At 38.4% G+C, this 17,804-nt stretch overlaps 1 protein-coding gene and 1 long non-coding RNA gene across 4 annotated transcripts in view; one reads left to right on the top strand and one right to left on the bottom strand.

Moving 5' to 3' along the window:
- Positions 1-17,804, bottom strand: part of E23 (Early gene at 23) — a 48,555-nt gene that overhangs the window by 12,172 nt on the left and 18,579 nt on the right. For 2 of the 3 annotated variants that reach the window (XM_015982760.2, XM_015982761.2), the window contains one exon: positions 4,188-4,234. The exons of the other annotated variant lie outside the window; for it this stretch is intronic. In XM_015982760.2, the coding sequence (XP_015838246.1) occupies positions 4,188-4,225 (38 nt within the window). In that variant the 5' untranslated portion in view covers positions 4,226-4,234. The remainder of the gene's footprint in view (positions 1-4,187; positions 4,235-17,804) is intronic. 3 annotated transcript variants of the gene reach the window in all.
- Positions 7-2,892, top strand: LOC107398502 (uncharacterized). The gene is made up of 2 exons (XR_001575333.2): positions 7-336; positions 2,298-2,892. It is a non-coding gene; the product is annotated as an uncharacterized LOC107398502 (long non-coding RNA).

The raw sequence follows: 17,804 nt of genomic DNA, 5'->3' as shown, positions 1-17,804 counted from the left end.
GCGTTCTTAGTCGAAGAAAAGCTCACCAAATAACTGCTGTTTCTACGACAAAATTTCAGACGTCTTTCGAGATTTGACCGATAAGCGATTTTTGGGATGGCAATGACAATAGCACAAAGATTAGGTCGGGAATTACTCCTATTGTCATTCGAAGCCAATAGCCCAGGCTTGATTAAGTTCAAACAATAATCGCGCAGACTGTATCTTAAAAAGATTAAAAATACCGAGTCTAGTTTTGGCTTATCGCTTTGTTCAACATGAATATACAGGGACTCCAAAGTTCAAACTAGTGCTACGACGGAGAAAAACAACCCAAGACCTATCCTGTCATTAGTGGTAAATATTTTTATTCCTGTATGTCCACAAACTATTTAGTTTTTTAAAATACAAAATCATCTTCATTTATATTACGTGACATTTAATTTTCTAGAAAAAGGATGATAAGAAAACTCAAATTAATTAAGTGATAAAAGCACGCAAATTTTAAATTAAACACGATTAAATGAATAAAAAATAGCTTCATGACGTTATGTAAAAAAATAAAATAGTTACGGAGTGTCCCAGGAGTGTGTAACTATTTTATAACTTTTTTGCTATTTGAAATATTGCTATGCCGTGCTCATTATCTGATAGATCGATTTATAGTCCACAAAATAAAAATATCTTTACTATACACAGGGTGTTGTATTCAGGGTGGTGAACCAAAGTTATATTTTTTTAGATGGAGCACCTTATATATTTTGTATAATTGGAATCTAAGCCAAAAATACTGTAACTTTGTGTAATCTATTATGGGTCTATCTTTTTTCGTTTCGGAATTGTTCAGTTTTTCGTTATCAAAAAGACCAATTTTTGAAAAATCACTGCAAAGTCGCCTAAAAATATTTTCCGACAAATTTGCAATACAAAAATTCCGAATACCTTGTAGGTTTAGCAAATAGACAACTTTTAGTTAAAGCACGCAGATAATATACCGAGTGTGCCAAAACTCAAAACGTTGAACAATTTTTTTTTTTTTTGAAATGGAACACCATGTATTTTTTTCCCTGTATCGATAGTATTTTTGGTAATATTTCTAGAGGTATGGGGTTTGCATAGCAAATTTAAAATATTTTTCGAGATTAAAAAAAAAGATTTTATTACAAGAAAATTTGTTATTCTAGAATCCGATAAGTCAAATGGTAATTTATTATTTGATATGTTTTAATGTGACTATTTACATTAGTAACCTAATTATTACTTGATACATACACGAATTTTACTCATCGATAATTAATAATAAACTAAATAAAAAAAGAAAAAATATTTGAACACCTTAAGAAATACTTTAAATTTGCTATACAAACCGCATATCATTAGAAAGATTATGAAAAATGCAATCAAATGTGTAAAGAAATACGTAGTGTTCCATTAAAAAAAATAGTTAATTAACTTTTTCCGTTTTGGCACACCCTGTACATTAACTGTCAGTTTCAAGTAAAAGTCGATTATTTGTTAAAACTACAAGATATTCTGAGATTTCCTGTTGTGAATTTGTCGGAAAATATTCATAGGCCACTTCGCTGTAATTTTTCAAAAATTGGTCTTTTTTATTACAAAAAGTTTAATAATTCCGCACCGAAAAGAGATAGACCCATAATAGTGTATATAAAGTTATATTATTTTTTTGCGTAGAATCTAATTATGCAAAAATATATTTAAATATATTTAAAAAAATGTTACTTTGATTCACCACCCTGTGTATAATGAAAAGGTTTAAGTTTGTGGACTTTTAAGTCAATCTGTCGGATAATGCAAACAGCATGGCAATATTTTAAATAGCAAATAAGTTAAGGACCGATTACACTCCCCTGGGTCACCCTGTATAAAAAAGTGAAAAAGCCATAAGCTCTCGTAAAAAATAACAATGACAATGTTAATTAGTGTCTTTGTTTATAGTATCGTAGTTTGTTTAGTTTTTAGAGATAGTCATTGTGACATGTTTATGGTAACGTAAGCTCCCCTAGCGATCGGGGAGGTGCTTTAGCAGAGCTTTCTTCTCGTAATTAATTAATTTGCGTTTGAATATAAACAAGGAGCAAAACGTGTGTATTTATTGAGTTGCAATTTCATTCAATTGAGTAAATTCCCACTGGTATTTTGTCCATACATATCGAGAATTATTAATAGAGTCAATGACCAGCTCTGTCCAACCCAAAGCTGCATTTTCAGCAGGAAAATCCCGAATCGTCCTTTCTGAAAAATTCCTGAAATTCGTGCGTGCTTGGCCTCCTCTCACGTTCGTTAATTGGTTTCAGCGCTGAGTCATAGACTCCGGCACGCCGAAATCGATTTCCTTATGTTCCTGCAGCCATCCTGCTAGAATGACAGTTGGTGGGCTGTCGAACATTTAAACAATTCGGCTGGGCCGCGTGTACCGTTCGTCGAAGGTTAAACGCCATATTATACCGTGTGTCCGACCAAGCATGGATGTGTGGCAAGATGGCGCCGCCATCACAGCCGCCGGTTTACTGACTGAGTAAGAAGTGGGCCGGAGGTCGTCGACCGCTCGCGAAAGTTAGCGCGCGCTCCATTCGAGAATATCCACCCATGACATTTGCCCAGGACAAAGGACCTCGCAGGATGACGCGCCAGGAGCGCGCGCCGCAGGAGCGCGTCCGCGTCCTGCTGGCCCAGGAGGCGGCGATTTTGCTGCCCTAAAGCACTACCTCCCGGTTACGCCACTGCTGGCATTTGGAAATCACCGCACGAAAATGCCGACTTTAGAAAGTTATTATTCCGTGGCGGAAAACGATTTTCTTTGTTGGGCTTTTCGACGACTTGAAAGTAAAACTAACGGATAACACTTATTGAGATAAGTAAAGAAATAAATAAACATGGCCTCAAAAATAATCTCCCGTTTCGGATTTACCAACAAATGCCTATTCATAAACACGACTCAAATCGCTTTATTGACTTGCATCACAACTCTGATTCGGAGTGGGATAAGATTGAGTGGAACAAAAAATTAAGACGGCTCAATTAAGATAATTGTTACTTCAAAAGATTCCCCGAAACTTTATAGAGTTTAATTAGGAAAGTTGGAAATCTTGATTGAAATCAGAACAGAAGGAGAGGATGGGGGCGGCGGCTCGAGATCAGGGGCGGAATCTTCAAAGAAACCATGAATTATATCCCATCCTTGTGCTCTAATCCGTAATAATCATTTAGATTGCCCAAGGTATGTTGTAATACGAGACTAAAGAAATGGTTTCCTATCCTTTTGACCGCAGGAAATACGAGTATTTAACTACTACAACGAATATACGTTTCATTTATTTATAAGAGAAATGTAGTAAAAAGCGAAATGACAATTAAAACCGTAAAATCAATTTAATAAAGAAATTCTTGAAAGATGAGAGAAATCTGCGGAGAAATTTGTAAGAGCAAGTACGCCATAAGGCAGCATGAATCGACGAAAAACACAAATAAAAAAATGAAAATTTTTTTTTTAGAAAAAAGCTTTTATTTAAAAGATGCACCAAAAAGTAAAAAATAATATTAATGCTAAAATTTAACAACCGGAACCTTTTCAAATTTGGGTCCAAAAATATGAAACAGACATACAGACAACAAAGCAAGTCAAATAAAAGCTTTTAAAAAATACAACAAGAATGTGCTGAGAGTTTCTTTTTCACATTAAAAAAATCACTGGTTTTTCGTTTTTTTGGCATAAAATTGTTAAAAAACTCCTGTGCCTCCTTAAGAAAATTATTAAAACAATGCCCGCAGTGTAAAATATGTGTGGACATTGTTTGGTGAGTAAAAGTAAGAGCCAGTTATCGACTCATGTATTTATTTACTGTTTAAAGAGACAAAAATAATGTAATGGAAATTTATCCGAACTCTGAGCGATTAACCAATAACTTGAATATTTCATCCTCGAATTATCGTCCTGAATTATTCATTTTATCCAACAACACGTTGTTTTTGGTGAAAATTGTATGATTGTTTGAGAATGAAACGGCCAGCATTATTTGTTTTTCGACACTTAAACCGTATTTGATTAACAATTCAAAGTGTATCTATTCCTGGAATGGCACAGAAATGTTGAGCATGAGAATGCCCAGACCTGTCGCAACCGAAATTATGACTTTTATGGAAATTAGTCAATTAGGGTCATCGGCGATCATTTCCGATCAACTTACATAATCCTAGGACGCCGAATCGGTGCGATGAAAGGCATCGAGCTTACCTGCAAAGAAAAGCTCGGTCAGTGGTGTTGACAAGAATTAGGAAAACTGATAAATGAGCTAGTCAGCAGGATTGCGTAACTGAATTAGGGGCAGAATCGCGTTAGTAAAATTCCGAAGTTTGCGAATTGTGAGCGTTTCCAGATGCTCCACCGCCCGAGCCTCGTATAAATAGAATTGCAATCGAGAAGGCTACATGTATTTATCAACAATCTTACGCAATGGGTTGTTGCTCCGAACATTTTTCTGTTTGGTAAGATTACATTTACTTAAACAAATTCGGTGTTATTTATGTATAGGGTTACCAACGCAGCGTTGGTCATTCAACTTTACGGTCTATTGTTCGATACACTCATTAAAATACGTAAGATGCATTTATTAACAACGCACTCGGCTGAATTAGCTGCCCGTTTTTTCCTCACGGCGACCTCGAAACGATGGGGAAATCGACGATGATAATCGTCCAGAAATATCTTCCTCTTTGTCGTCGAGGTCCAAGAATGCGACCAGATTGTTGACCTGTGAAGAAAGTTTCCAGACACTACCAAAACACGCATTCCGGGTCTACTAGAACCAAGACCAACCGCCACAAAAGACGCAAATTATTCGCACGAGACTCTAAGCTAATTTTGACGAGATCTATTAATAAAACCGCACGCGGTTTATGAGAGAAAGGCGCATCCGATCGGCTTATACACAATTTTTGCCTTCGAAAGGAGCACAACCGAGAAAACTCACTTTCGGAAAATTTCTCCGAGATTTTCTGAATCGTGGCGCAATGTTTAGGTCACTTCGGCCAATTGCATTTAAACCTTGACATGTTTCAATTGTTTTCAAACGCTCAAATTAATGCATATTTCATCGACAAATTAATTTCAAAATTGCTGGAACAATTTGTCCAACGACAAACGGTTCTCAAACCAAAATAACAACGTTCCAGAGTCCATGCAGAATCAATAGATAATTATAATTGCCAAAAAATCAAGCAAATAGTGTTAAAGATTAGATAATAAATAAATGAAATTGTTATTAAAGAGAAAGAGCCAGCGCTTGAGCGCTACAACAGTCATTAAAAGCAAACATGTTTCGTAAAAAGCAGATCATGATTTATAGGAACAGTTTCCTAACGTTGTTGGAAAATCAGAACCAACATAATGTAATAAAGCGATGATTATGTAAATGCACGCTAAATCAAATAAGAGAGGGATTACCAGAATTGATAAATGACCGGCAATGACGCCACTTTTCAATGCACGGATAATTTTTCTTCATGATATCTTCCATTAATTTCAATAAAGTAATAATAGGTGAGTAGTCGGGTGCTTTCTCTGCTAGTCTAGTGCAGTTTGTTATGATAAGCACTGCGAGAAGAAATGTGAATCTGTATTATTAAATCTGTTCCGTTTTGCTAACCTCAATGGCACGATTATTTAAACCGAAGAAAGTTAAAAAACGAAATAGGATGCTGGAGTTAATCGTTGTTCCAATTGGCAATTGCTGTGTTTGTCAACATTAAAAAAATTAATTCAGCCGGGTGTAATGAACTTGTCCCGAATTCGAAAATTCTATAAATTACAATCAGTCCATCGTCAATTTGTTTGTCCTTTCCCATTGATTACATCACGCAATTACCGCATTTTCGAATGAAATATGAAACGGTCACAAGGATGTGCGTCCAATAAATCAAAAAAGTCATTCCGAACGCCACTCCATCTTCCTTAAAACAATGATGAAGACAAATGGCGGCCTTTCATCAATTCCAATACCGCAAAAACGTTCAATTTTATCGCACCCAACATTGGCACTTCATTAACGCGAAGGCCGGCTATTAGTTTCATGAAACCGCAAGGCTAAATAGATAACGGACGCGAATCCCGATGTTTGGACAATATCCAGTCGCAGGACTAAAAGCTCAATTAGCGGCCAGCAGTGCGCTAATAACCGCCATTGGTCACACACGCGCTCAAGAATGTCGCTCCACCATTTACCTGATTTCGATCCACTTCTCGTACAGCTTTCGAGCGATCGATTTTATGTTGTGTACATTTGGGTACATTCCGGGCGTTTTTCCGCCGAACGCCCAAACGCCAACTGACACCGATGCGATATTTGCTTTCGAACCAACAGTAGACAAAACACTTGAGATGCGAAACACAATAGAAAAAATGAAGAAATATCGCGAGGAGGTCGCCGACCTCGCAAATCGAGCTAAGTTTAAAGATTTGTAAGTGGTGCCAAAGCGAGACATGGCGAGCTTTTTGCAGGTTTTTCACAGCGACAGGAACATGTGGAGCAAGATAAAATCTGCAGCAAGCCCAAATTATGACCTCGCATCCAAAAACTATATAAAGGGAATAAACATCTATTAAATAACGACAAAGGAGAAAAAGGAAGGAAGACGAAATAAAATAAAATAAGTAACATAGCAATCGGAAATGCGTCAAAAACTGAACGTGTCTAAAGTCTTTGTTCCCGAAGTCGCTTTTCAGCGGCCGCTGATCGCGTAAAAAGCTGAAAAGTTGTGATCTTGTTTCTGTGCGCCTCCTTGTCACGTCGATATTGGTCTCGTTTGCTCATTTCGAAATAATGAGCAACGTGTAAAGACGCACGAAATCGAAATTATATGAACCGTTGGCCGTAAATGGGTCACCAATCCATTCGAAGAACCAAGCGTTGTTTTCCGATGGTTTCACCTCACATCCTCTTCGTAATTTAGGTCGCCGCCATTCACCGTAGATTAAAATTCCTATTGAGGCCGAATTTTTCCTGCAGCTCTATTATCTCGCTCGGCATTCCAATAAAGTGCCGTTTCCTCTCGTAAAAACTCATAAAATTTCGCAACGGCTTGTTCTAAAATACGTCAAGGCCGCCTCCTCCTCCTCCTCCTTCTCACCTGACGGATTAGTTCCTGAGTCCGGTCCTGCGGAGTCATTGCCCTGCTCGAAGCAAGCGCACAGTCGGGACTTTCTCTTGCACCCGTGCCCTCTTGCGTCCCTTGCCCGAACCAAACATTCTACCAACTTTAAAACTGCGCCATTTTCACGGATTTAGGGGGAGTGCCCGGAGAAGCCGGAGCCGGAGCTTTCGCAGGAAAAGCGCCGGAGCGCCGACGATCATAGATCATAGATAGATGCACGACCGGCTCAAAAACTAGTAAACCGTTAGAAGAACTAGTGGAAAAACTAGGTACAATCCTAGCTGTATCTCGCGTAGTCACGATCGGCCTTTTTGTTGCTCTCGCCGTGTGCTATTTATTCATTCTTATTCTGATACACCGCCAACGGGGAAATCAGCGACTCCCAGCTGACATCCAAACAGTTTTCTAACTTTTGCTAAAACCCTTCCACGGCCCAAAATAAAAACGGAAATGTGAATTTTTGAATTATTTTGAAACTCAGGCCTCTAACCACTCACAGTAACTACTACTACATTTAATTTTGAGAGACTGCACTTTTATTTAAAAGAATAAAGCTTTCAAAAAATTGAAGATCAGCATTTTCTTGTTTGCTGAAGATGGAATACTTTTCAGAACAACAAAATAAACATAATCTCAATGAAGAGGCAGGATTGCCATTAATGGTTTAGTTTTACTTTTAAGGGTCTGCAAAAAAGACGTCTAAGAAAATTTGGGAATAAAAACACAAAACAAGTACAGTTAAGGTTCAAAACTGTTTATAAGAACGAAGGTTTACCAGAAACTCACGAAAATACATGAGGGTAATAAAAAAGAAGACAGAATGTGATTTTTGCCTTGTAGGATCGCTATTAAGAAAAAAGTTGAAAATTTAATAGTTTTCAGCCTAGAGCTGAAGAAAATAAGTTATGCATTTTTTGCCAATTTACAAATTACCTACGTGCTTAAATCTTCTACAAAAACTTTTTTCTAAATGTAGACACTCTTTTTTCTCCCTTTTCATTTTCCTTTTTTTTCTTTTCTATCAATGTCCTTAGACACTGTCAAGGGACAGAAATAGTTAAATAATTCTATCAACTAATCCAAAAATTGCTAATATTCCTTTGGCAAAACTGGAAACGTGTGTCTTTGTCATTGCACTCGAGCGTTGCGTTTTATGGCTCACTTATTGTTTATAATATGCATTATACTAATGACATTGAAATTCTTCGACCTTAAACGAACGCGATAGTAAGTAGATATTTTGTTATTACTTGGAATTGTTAACTGTCTGTGCCTCTTAGACCGATTTCACAAAGTTGATAAAAGCTTCTAATGACTGCAGTTATCGACTCTATCGTCTACCTCCACCCTCAGCGCTCGGGGAAATTTATCTGCGTCCCATTGATAATAATGATTTATTAAATAACTGAAAACTTATTTCTTCGGTACATCCTTAGCAATTTTTTAGTTCCATAATTAGTTTTTTACAGTTAATAATTAGATCAAAAATGATCTTTTCTGGCGTTTACGAAATTTTTTTTAATCACAATCACTAAATTGGAGATGAATCCACCCCCAGATTGATTTTTCAGAGGAAAGTGCAAAGAATTTCCCAGAAAGTCGGTTTCGCGTGGGCGCTGTCCAGATCCTGCAGCTCAACAGCAAAAATGTTAGGACTCGTTTTACTATCCAGCGCTCGTAAAACGGAAAAAAGTTAATTACAGAAGCAGTTTTTGTTTATAAATCGGCCACTAAAACCGTATTTATGACAAGATACAATGCTCAGCATTCTATTTTTTTAACTATTTGGGTTAAGTTATGTAAGGTTAAGAATTGGATGTTTATAGTAATTGTAGTCGATTGTATACAACGCGCAGTTTTTTGATCTAGAATCAGGGCAATTGGTGCCGGTTTCGAGCAGCCAAAATCACCGTTTTACCAGAATCCTAATAGAGGAGAGGTGAATGAACGAGGATTTTTTGTGTTAAATTGCAACTTAATTAAGCGGCCTTGACACACTTATTGTGCACAGCGAGTTTGACGGAAATTCGATGGAGAAAGGAAGGAAAATTACAAAAAATAAACACTTCAAAAATCAGTGAACCAAAAGGTGACTCACTCGTCATTCTTATCTTTATCTCCACTATCACTTGTCGGAAGTGGAAAATCGATAAAAGCTCAACAAACTTAGAAAATGATCAATTAAATAAAATTTAGGAAAACGACAACTTTTAGAATCAATTAATTTATTAAAAATATGCCAACAACTTTTAAAAGATATAAAAACTGATTATTTATTACCACACAGTGAAACGACTAATTTAATTTTGTTGGTAGATACAGTCAATTTAGTCTTATTTATGTTATTTGAAATTAAAACAAATAAAATCCAACATAATCCGCTTTGGAGTCGCACACCGTCCAACCAGCGTAAACCTAATAAATTTTAATTTGCCTAAAATATGTAGTCTCTCCATAAAATTCTTGTGGATAATTTTGCGTTGGAATCCTTCAATTTTCCAACATGAGTTAACATTTGTTCGATTAAAAAGCGAGGAAACGATCGCAGTCCTCCAAACAGCGATCTCGCTGCAGTGATTTCCCTTGGGCAATTAGCGCATCCAGGAAGAGCGTCTCCCGAAATTGGAATGCGTCTCAATCAGGCACAAATCCCATTGACCAACAAGTAACCTTGGACATCGCTCCGGAATGATAAGGTCACATTAATTGTTTTATTATCTTCAATTTTCCCCTTCACAGTCGCCTAGGATCTAATGGGCTGTCATTGTATGCGAGTCCAAACGCTTAAAATTAAATTACAACTCAACACGAACCGCGACGTAATCCAATTACACTCTTTATAATATCGCGTGTAATCATTTTTACAGCTCCTTCCTTTTTCAAAAAACCATCTTCTGGGAAAACTCGAGACGTCGTAAAGATGGACCCAGTCGGGTAATTACAGTGTTTATCGCGATGGAAACCTGAAACGCGCCCCTTTCCTGGCCACTTGTAAATCTCGTTTATCGGCGATCGAACACAGCGTTTGATTCGATTGTCCGCGAGTACAGTTATTTGTGGAATACATAACACTTTCGCCAACAGACACTACCTACTAACTGATTCTTGAATTCCACGAGTTTCGAGCGAGTAGGAGGTCATTTTCTTCAAAAACACTGCTTGAAAGTGAAACTAAAGCAGCGACGGTAAGGTTTAAAAATAAATTCCGCATTTAGAACGCGAATTGGGCTTGCTTTAACACCCAATGGCGACAAACAAAGGACAACGTGATTCAACCATTTCCCTTTCTTTCTGTTCCCTCTGACAGGCGTGGTGAAAAGTTCTGTTGAGCGATTGTCAGCAACTTTGCACTTTACGACTTGTTCTTTTTCTAATTTCTAGTTTTTGTTCTGTTGTCTCAGGCTTATGTGAGGTATAAATTCAATTTTGAGGGAAAGCCCACGTTTGCCCTGAACCGGAAATATGTGGCAATATTTTCTTATTACGGAGCGATCCTCGCCCACGGTTAGAATCCAAGGAAACCACCCCGAGTCTGTTATTGCAGAAGTTATGTGGTCAGAAAGTTGTGCGAATAACTCCAAAAGTAATAAAGAGATTAAATGGAGCAACGCAGCTCCAAATGAAGCATTCAACATTTGAGTGACTCAAACTGATCGTTACTTTTATTAAAAATCCACTCCGATAAGATGGCGTGACAGGATAGCGGCGGGTATATTAAACGAGCAAAAAGTTAGATTTAAAGGTTTATTGAGAACATAAAACTTAACAACACTGTTGCCGAAGTGTCATTAAGTGAAGGAAAGCTTTATGGTTTTATGAGTTGTTTTCGAATAATGAAATTCGATTATCCTGCGGTCGGGAGTCGTATATTAATTTTTCACTTCGGCGAATTGATAAAAAAATTCAATATCGCCGCTATCACACCCATGTGGGCGTTAAAGCCCGTCCATTGCTCTGAAAATCCCCAATCGGGCAAATTAATTTCAATTAGCAAAATGGTTTTGTTTGTGTTGTTGCGTTACGTGTCCTGGAGAGGAAACACAATTCAGCTGCAATTGCGACAATAATACTCACATTTTGATCGGGCTGGGGAACAATATTTTGATTATAATAAATGTGCAATATGTTTTTAAAATATTCCGCAACACACTCACGAGTCACTGAACCACAGGCAGAATAAAGATTTACTTATGGCCAGATGATGGTGATGTAAATAATTCTTACCAAAATTCGACCCAGTTTGCAAAATCACGCAGAGTGCGTTGAACCCAGCGACGCACAAACAGCTGAAAATCTACGCGGCGTCACGCGAACGCAGCCCACTGGGATTACGTAAGGACGTGCAGGGAGTGTCTAGGGATCGCGCGAAATGACCAAAATAAACAATTGTACAGTTAGTTTTTGCTGAAAACCAGCAGAATCGAAAGGAGAGGAACGGCATATTTGCATTTTTTGTACATTCAGATTAGTTTACCAACAACCATTTGAAATTAAAATTTTATGTTCCCCATCGTAAACACCAATACGTCGGAAGATTTTGCTCGGAACGAAGAAAATAACCATTTACAGTCGCCGAAAGCTGGTCCTGACCTAGGCTAGTTCGGTCCCTATTCCATTGATAAGATATCAGGCCGAACAAACATCGTCTCCTTCAAAACCTAATTAAAATAGAGCCGATAAAGTTAATCGAGCCGTTTGCAGGAATTTATAAAGCTAGACTTTATGCAAATGCGTAAAGTGCTTCCATAAAATCGTGGTTTGAATATTCACTTCAGCCGTCCACCCTGTATATCGTTATGCACATTGCGGATGTTTAGCACCTACATCCCTGGACTAAATGCCTAATCTGTATTTAAATGTCGGCACGTCTCGCTTGTTTCAGGAATAAACGCAGCGTATATCAGTGTCGTAACGAGAATGTTTGTCGTTGGGATTAAAAAAGTGGCTGTATTTATCTTGCTATTCGCTGCTGATAAAATGCGCTTGTATTATTTTCACAGCTGCACAACTTTCTAGCCAATTATCATCTGATGCTTTTTAATTTATGATCATCGGTGCTTTCTGTGAAACCTTATACATAGCTGCTCACTGTGTCACGCCGTATTAATATCTCCAGGGATGACAAATCCGAGCTTAAGCTCGATTATTGTGAGGAACTGGTTTACAAACCCAAAGCCCTCGACTTAGATTACTCAGATCCGTATCAATACGGAATTCAATTTCAACCCGAGCCGATGTCAAAGGCGCTAATGACTGTTTGTTGCGTTTTCAAATCGGTTTGTTTTCTCTCGTATCGATCGATCCTTCCACAAGGACATAAATCCCGAACACTTAGTAGTTTGTGGTCTTATTTTAGGATCGCGGAATTACACCACTTTCCTTTTAGTTTACACAGAGACGTTGACGGGTGTCAACAACCTAAGCAATTAAACAATAATCCGATATGAACTAATCGGTAAAAACATCAAAGAGCAGCCTCATATTTCGCTTATCAAATGAAAAGACTGGAGCTATTTTGACTGGTATCTCCTAGCATATCCTTGTTTTATTTTCTTTATCTATGGAAACGGTAAACCTACTGACATGACTCATGAGTGTTTTATAAGATCTGCAGCTGGATTTGCATCTGGTTGCAAATTGGATACACACATGCACAAAGGTATTAAATTATCTTCTACTCTCTCATTTGCGTTCCCGTTCCCACCGCAACAATATTTGACTTTTCCGCTGGCTTGACGCGATTAAAACCCAGTTATTATAAGCAGAACGTCGCGAGAAACAATTTGGAGTTCCAGGTAATGTCTAGGCGAGCCGAATGCCAACGAAGGAAAATATTCCTTCAGATTTCAATTACTGTAAAATTATACATTTCCCACTGGTTGTTCAACCAAATTTTTAAATTCAAATTCATTTCATATCTTTTACAGCTTGGTTATCTCAGACATTACCATATATTTTCTGGTTCAATTTCCATTTTCCAATGGAATATTTCGCCCGACTCTAAATGATGGAACGGCCTAACCGGATGAATCCGCGCGTGGGTGTTCCGTCTCAAGTTTTTTGATCTTGTAAATTCCGAGAACCCCCACAGACAAGTGCCAAGTAATTACATCTTTTATTTATATTGTTGTAATGATGATTATGTAATGACGCACATACCGGAGTCGATGACTCAGTTATTTTGGAATTGTTTTACAGAGGTGGTGAATCATAATAATTGTAACACGCGTTTCCAAATCTGCGATGATTGGGTCAAGTGATGGACCGCGAGTCCTTCACGCAATTTCCGTTTGTGGAGCGACCTCGATGTGCATATTGAAATGCAGTTGGCGAGGCTTGTGATCGGTCATAAATGTTTAATCGTCGCAAAGTAGTCGCAATTAATAAGAACTAATGGATTGCTTGTCGAGGATGAGCGTCGTTATGCAAAATTTCGATTGCAGTCGGCGGCCGATAATAATGGGGCATTAATATTTAAATTGTTATGGTTAATCTTGCGACAAAAAGCGCATTTTTCTGACTCGTAGATGGAAAACAGGTGCGAAGCCGGAACTCTGAAAGGTCGCCAAACGCCTCAATCTCACCCCAATTAATCCGTAATGGCTTTTCGCTTATATGGCGAAATCCAAGGTAAAAAGCAACTGGTTCGCATTATCAGATAACGAACTCGTCTAGTGGTCTTGGCGAAGCTGGGGGTTTGGGCCCAGCAGGTCCTTTGGATTCTCCGAGCGTGTGCCAAGCTTCCGCTGGACTATTAAACGGCATCGCCACCATCTAGCGTTAGTAAAATAGCGCGAGTGCATCGGACAATGGACCTGGGTATTCACCCCGTGTGTGCCGTGCATGACAAAGCGCACTTAGGATAGGTCGGGAGTCGGACGTGAGGGAAATGGCTAAGGAGCCGAGAAGAAGGCTCATCTTCCCCGACGCATTTTAATACTGGGAAATTCTATGCTCAAGGTCCGATGTCGTGATGCATTTTTCCACTCGCCGATATCTGATTTCTGAGAGCCATTAAGGCGACGACCACAATGACTAACGGATGCCTTCGAGGTAGTCTTGGATACACACGGCTGACCACCGCACTTTCCAAGAGATCGAAGATTTTCGCGCAATGGCAATGTCTCCATTGCTCCACTTGGCACCTGACGACAATGCCTCAAAAATCACGCGCAAATGTCAAGGGCTGTGATTAAATCCATTCCAAAAGTGATTGTCCTTGCGACCGAAAAAAGAGGAAAATGCGCTCGATGATGACATTTTGAGCAGCTTTGGTCATTCCTTCCAAACGAAGAAGGTCAAGCCAGGCACTTTCGCCGCTCTTGTGTCACTTAATGACACCCCTGAGCCGATGATCATGATTTATGAATATTCAAAATCGAACCGAGGATGTCTCTAATTATTTTAATTACGACATGACACAAACAATGATTCATTATCTTGAAGCAAATTGCCACAGACTCGAAGCGGAATTTCCAAACCGTTCAGGCGAAAGGGCTAAATTGAGAAAATAGCACATAACGCCTTGTTTTTTGTTCTTCGATAAGCAATAATTCCAAGGATTATGGGTCGAGAATTAAGAATGCGTATAAATATCACCTGTATTCATTTTTCTGTTAGCTCTGGTTTTCAAGTTAAACGAAAGTGTTTGAAGGCATTGATGGTAAATAGATAGTGTACAATCTAAATTCCCAGAAAAAATTGAGATATTTCCAGATATTGAACGTGAAAGTAGTAAACGGTGATAGGAAGAAAAACAAAATAATAATAAATTGATTTAACTTTTTTTTTGTTTTTACACTGATTAGTTCAATAAAAAAATTATCAAGAAATTGTTTTATTCCATCCCATACCTTCGACAATAATTTAATTTAAAAAAAATACAGAAAGAAAAAAATTGTCGTCCTTTTCGAGAATACTCCAAGATCATAAAGATCATTTCGATAAATTTCATGTTTTTCTATGTCTCAGTAGATGTGTTTGACTGTGCCCATCTGTGAGAGATTCACCAATCAATTTTAATTACTCTGCGTTACTGCTTGTGTGTTTATTCTTCGACACTGTCAAAATTTACGGTTTTTCTCCTGTGTTAGAAAAACTGTTTGGCATTTCTGAATGCGAAACTAATTTAAAGCAATTTTAAGCATTGTTGAGTCTAATTAGAAGAATAGAATGTTGTATTTAACTCGTTTTCGTGTAAATCGGTTCATTTATTTTACTTCGTGAGTGATAAAGCACTTGTTTTCACTCGTGGTTTAATATTCCCCTCGTGAAATAATCTTTGTACACCATACAGTTTTACAACAGATAATGGTGTTAAAATAAACAGCCCTCACAATACGATGTTTTGACAAAGATGGTCCGAAAATAATTATGATACCAATCGGTTCGTCTGCAATAAATCACACAATAAGCTTGAAGGATAATTGCGGTTTGGGGTAATCATAATAAAAATTTAATGGTGTACAAAGAAAACGTTGCTACAATATTATAGGGTGTTAAGATTTTTTTGGTTCTATTTTCGTACGTTTTGCCGATATGAGATCTAGATTGTTCTCTTGTTTCTGTTGTTTCAAAATATTAGGTCAATTGTTCAAGAACGACCTACCTCTACAAATTAAGTTTAAACCTGAACCTATCACTAACCACTTGCACAAAAAAGAGCCCACAATTTGGCGATTTTAATAGTTTGAAAGTGCCTATTTTAAAAAATTCGTTAGCGAAAGTAGTTTTTCGGTAGAAAATTCAGAGGTATGGCTTGTTTGGCCGGCTCGTGGTTAAAAATTGTATCTTTGAAGAATGGCGATGGGCGAGTGTTTTTGGCACACCCCTGCTGCTTCGGACGCACCTTGACCGTAAACCGTCCCCGGGGAGATATCTGCGAATCTATCAATTTTCCCTGCTGGAGGGGCCAGCAGGAGTCCAATAAAACTCCTGTTGGAAAAAAGCGTGTGTGGGTCATAGAACCGATCGCTCGTCGATTTTTGCTAATTGCGGCGAAGTGAAAGTATTGCCAAAATAAACCAAGTGTATTACTCAACAGCATAAATAATTAGCAGAAACGTCGAGGTGAGAACTTGAACTCTGGCAAAGACGTTTCGTGGCTAATTTAGTTTGTGTGTTTGACCGTCTAGTCTGCAAAATTGCAGCGAAACAATCATAGAAATGTCAATGTCAAGTGTACGGAGCCGTTCCGTTAACCCACTGGTCCACTGCGAATTCGCACCTCGGTGCGAAAAAATCGCCAAAATACCAGACCTTGAAAAGGAGTGCTTGTTTGTCGGTGTTACCGATGGTAAATGTTTTGCACAGCCGTTTTATGCCGGCGAAAAAAATTGTTATTGACTAAACAAACCGGTAAATAGAGATAGTCTTGCTGTTTATGCAGTTTGTGCACTTCAAATTCTGATGTTTACGATGTAGTTAAGTTTATTAAACTGGTAGATGTCCTGTGCATGCATTCGTATGTGTGCGTATTCTCTCTATTACCAGGACGCGCTTAGAAATATAAAGAGCCAGGGTTCATTGCCTTATCTAATCATATTTATAGATGGATGCTTCGTTTCGACGGGTGGTAATCCAAAATCGCTGAAAAATGCACCATTACCGGGACGTTCACCTCTTTTGTTCGGCAAAATTGGCGAAAAAAATTTTACATTGAATCGGCACAAGCTCTTTTTTCCCGGCATTCAATGAGGAATCAATCAAAGTCAAAGTCAAATAAGCCAAATACAAATTGATCCGCGAAAAAAACACACGCGAGACTTATTTTTTACAGGCGGGAATCTTTACCTGAAATCCCACTCCTGCAGCAAGCACAGTTTTATGATCGATGCACTAAAAAGATGGGATTTATTGTAACCGGTCGCCATCCGTCTTTTCAAATTATTTTCGCCCACAATTTGTTAATTGACCAATCTGGTCTCTTTGTGTCACAACACGGCCAGTGTCTTGCCATTTATCAGGCTTTAGCGGTGGCCACGTTTCGGTGCCCCAGTCCTAATGAGTATTTTCCCGCCGACTATCAAATAACTCAGCACTTTGCATAGCAATGTGAGGAATGCTTGAGCCTATTGCATGTTTCCGGTCATCCATTAGAAAAGCAGCACGAGCTTCGCCGCGTTCGCTCCATTCAAGGCAGCAACTGCAGACGGTTCTCCCCTGCAATTTTCAACTCCTAATTGAAGCACGAAAAGAAATAAAAAAATGGCCGTTCTCGTCATTTTCACCGGTCGAATTTCTACAGTAATATCCCTCATTATCGAAAAAAACCGTCTACAGCTGAGTTCATCAGCGTTTTATGTTGCGAGAAGCCTTTGTTACAATTTCATGTAATTTCAGACGAGTTGTTCCATCAAATTTCCCTCAAAACAAATCCATCAAGCGAGACCGGCACAGCGAAACTTTATTTTTTCGGCCCCGACGACCGAAAGTTGAAGAGAGAAGGCAACGTATATGCAATTGTTGGGCCAAAACGCATAATCATTCATCTGTTCAGCACGAGGTACAGCCTGAAATAAAAATCGAGCCATATGGCCGAAGAGTCCCGAGAATTATTTGTTGTTATTGTGTCTATGAAGATGCAATAAAAAACTATTTTTACGCGCGTTAAGCTCGCCTTTACTGCGATTGCAGGCGCTTGGCTATCGGTAATT

The sequence above is a fragment of the Tribolium castaneum genome, chromosome 6, assembly GCF_031307605.1.
Source record: "Tribolium castaneum strain GA2 chromosome 6, icTriCast1.1, whole genome shotgun sequence".
NCBI lineage: Eukaryota > Metazoa > Arthropoda > Insecta > Coleoptera > Tenebrionidae > Tribolium > Tribolium castaneum.
The sequence above is the reverse complement of the archived record's forward strand: the minus strand, read 5'-3'. Positions and strand labels throughout refer to the sequence as shown.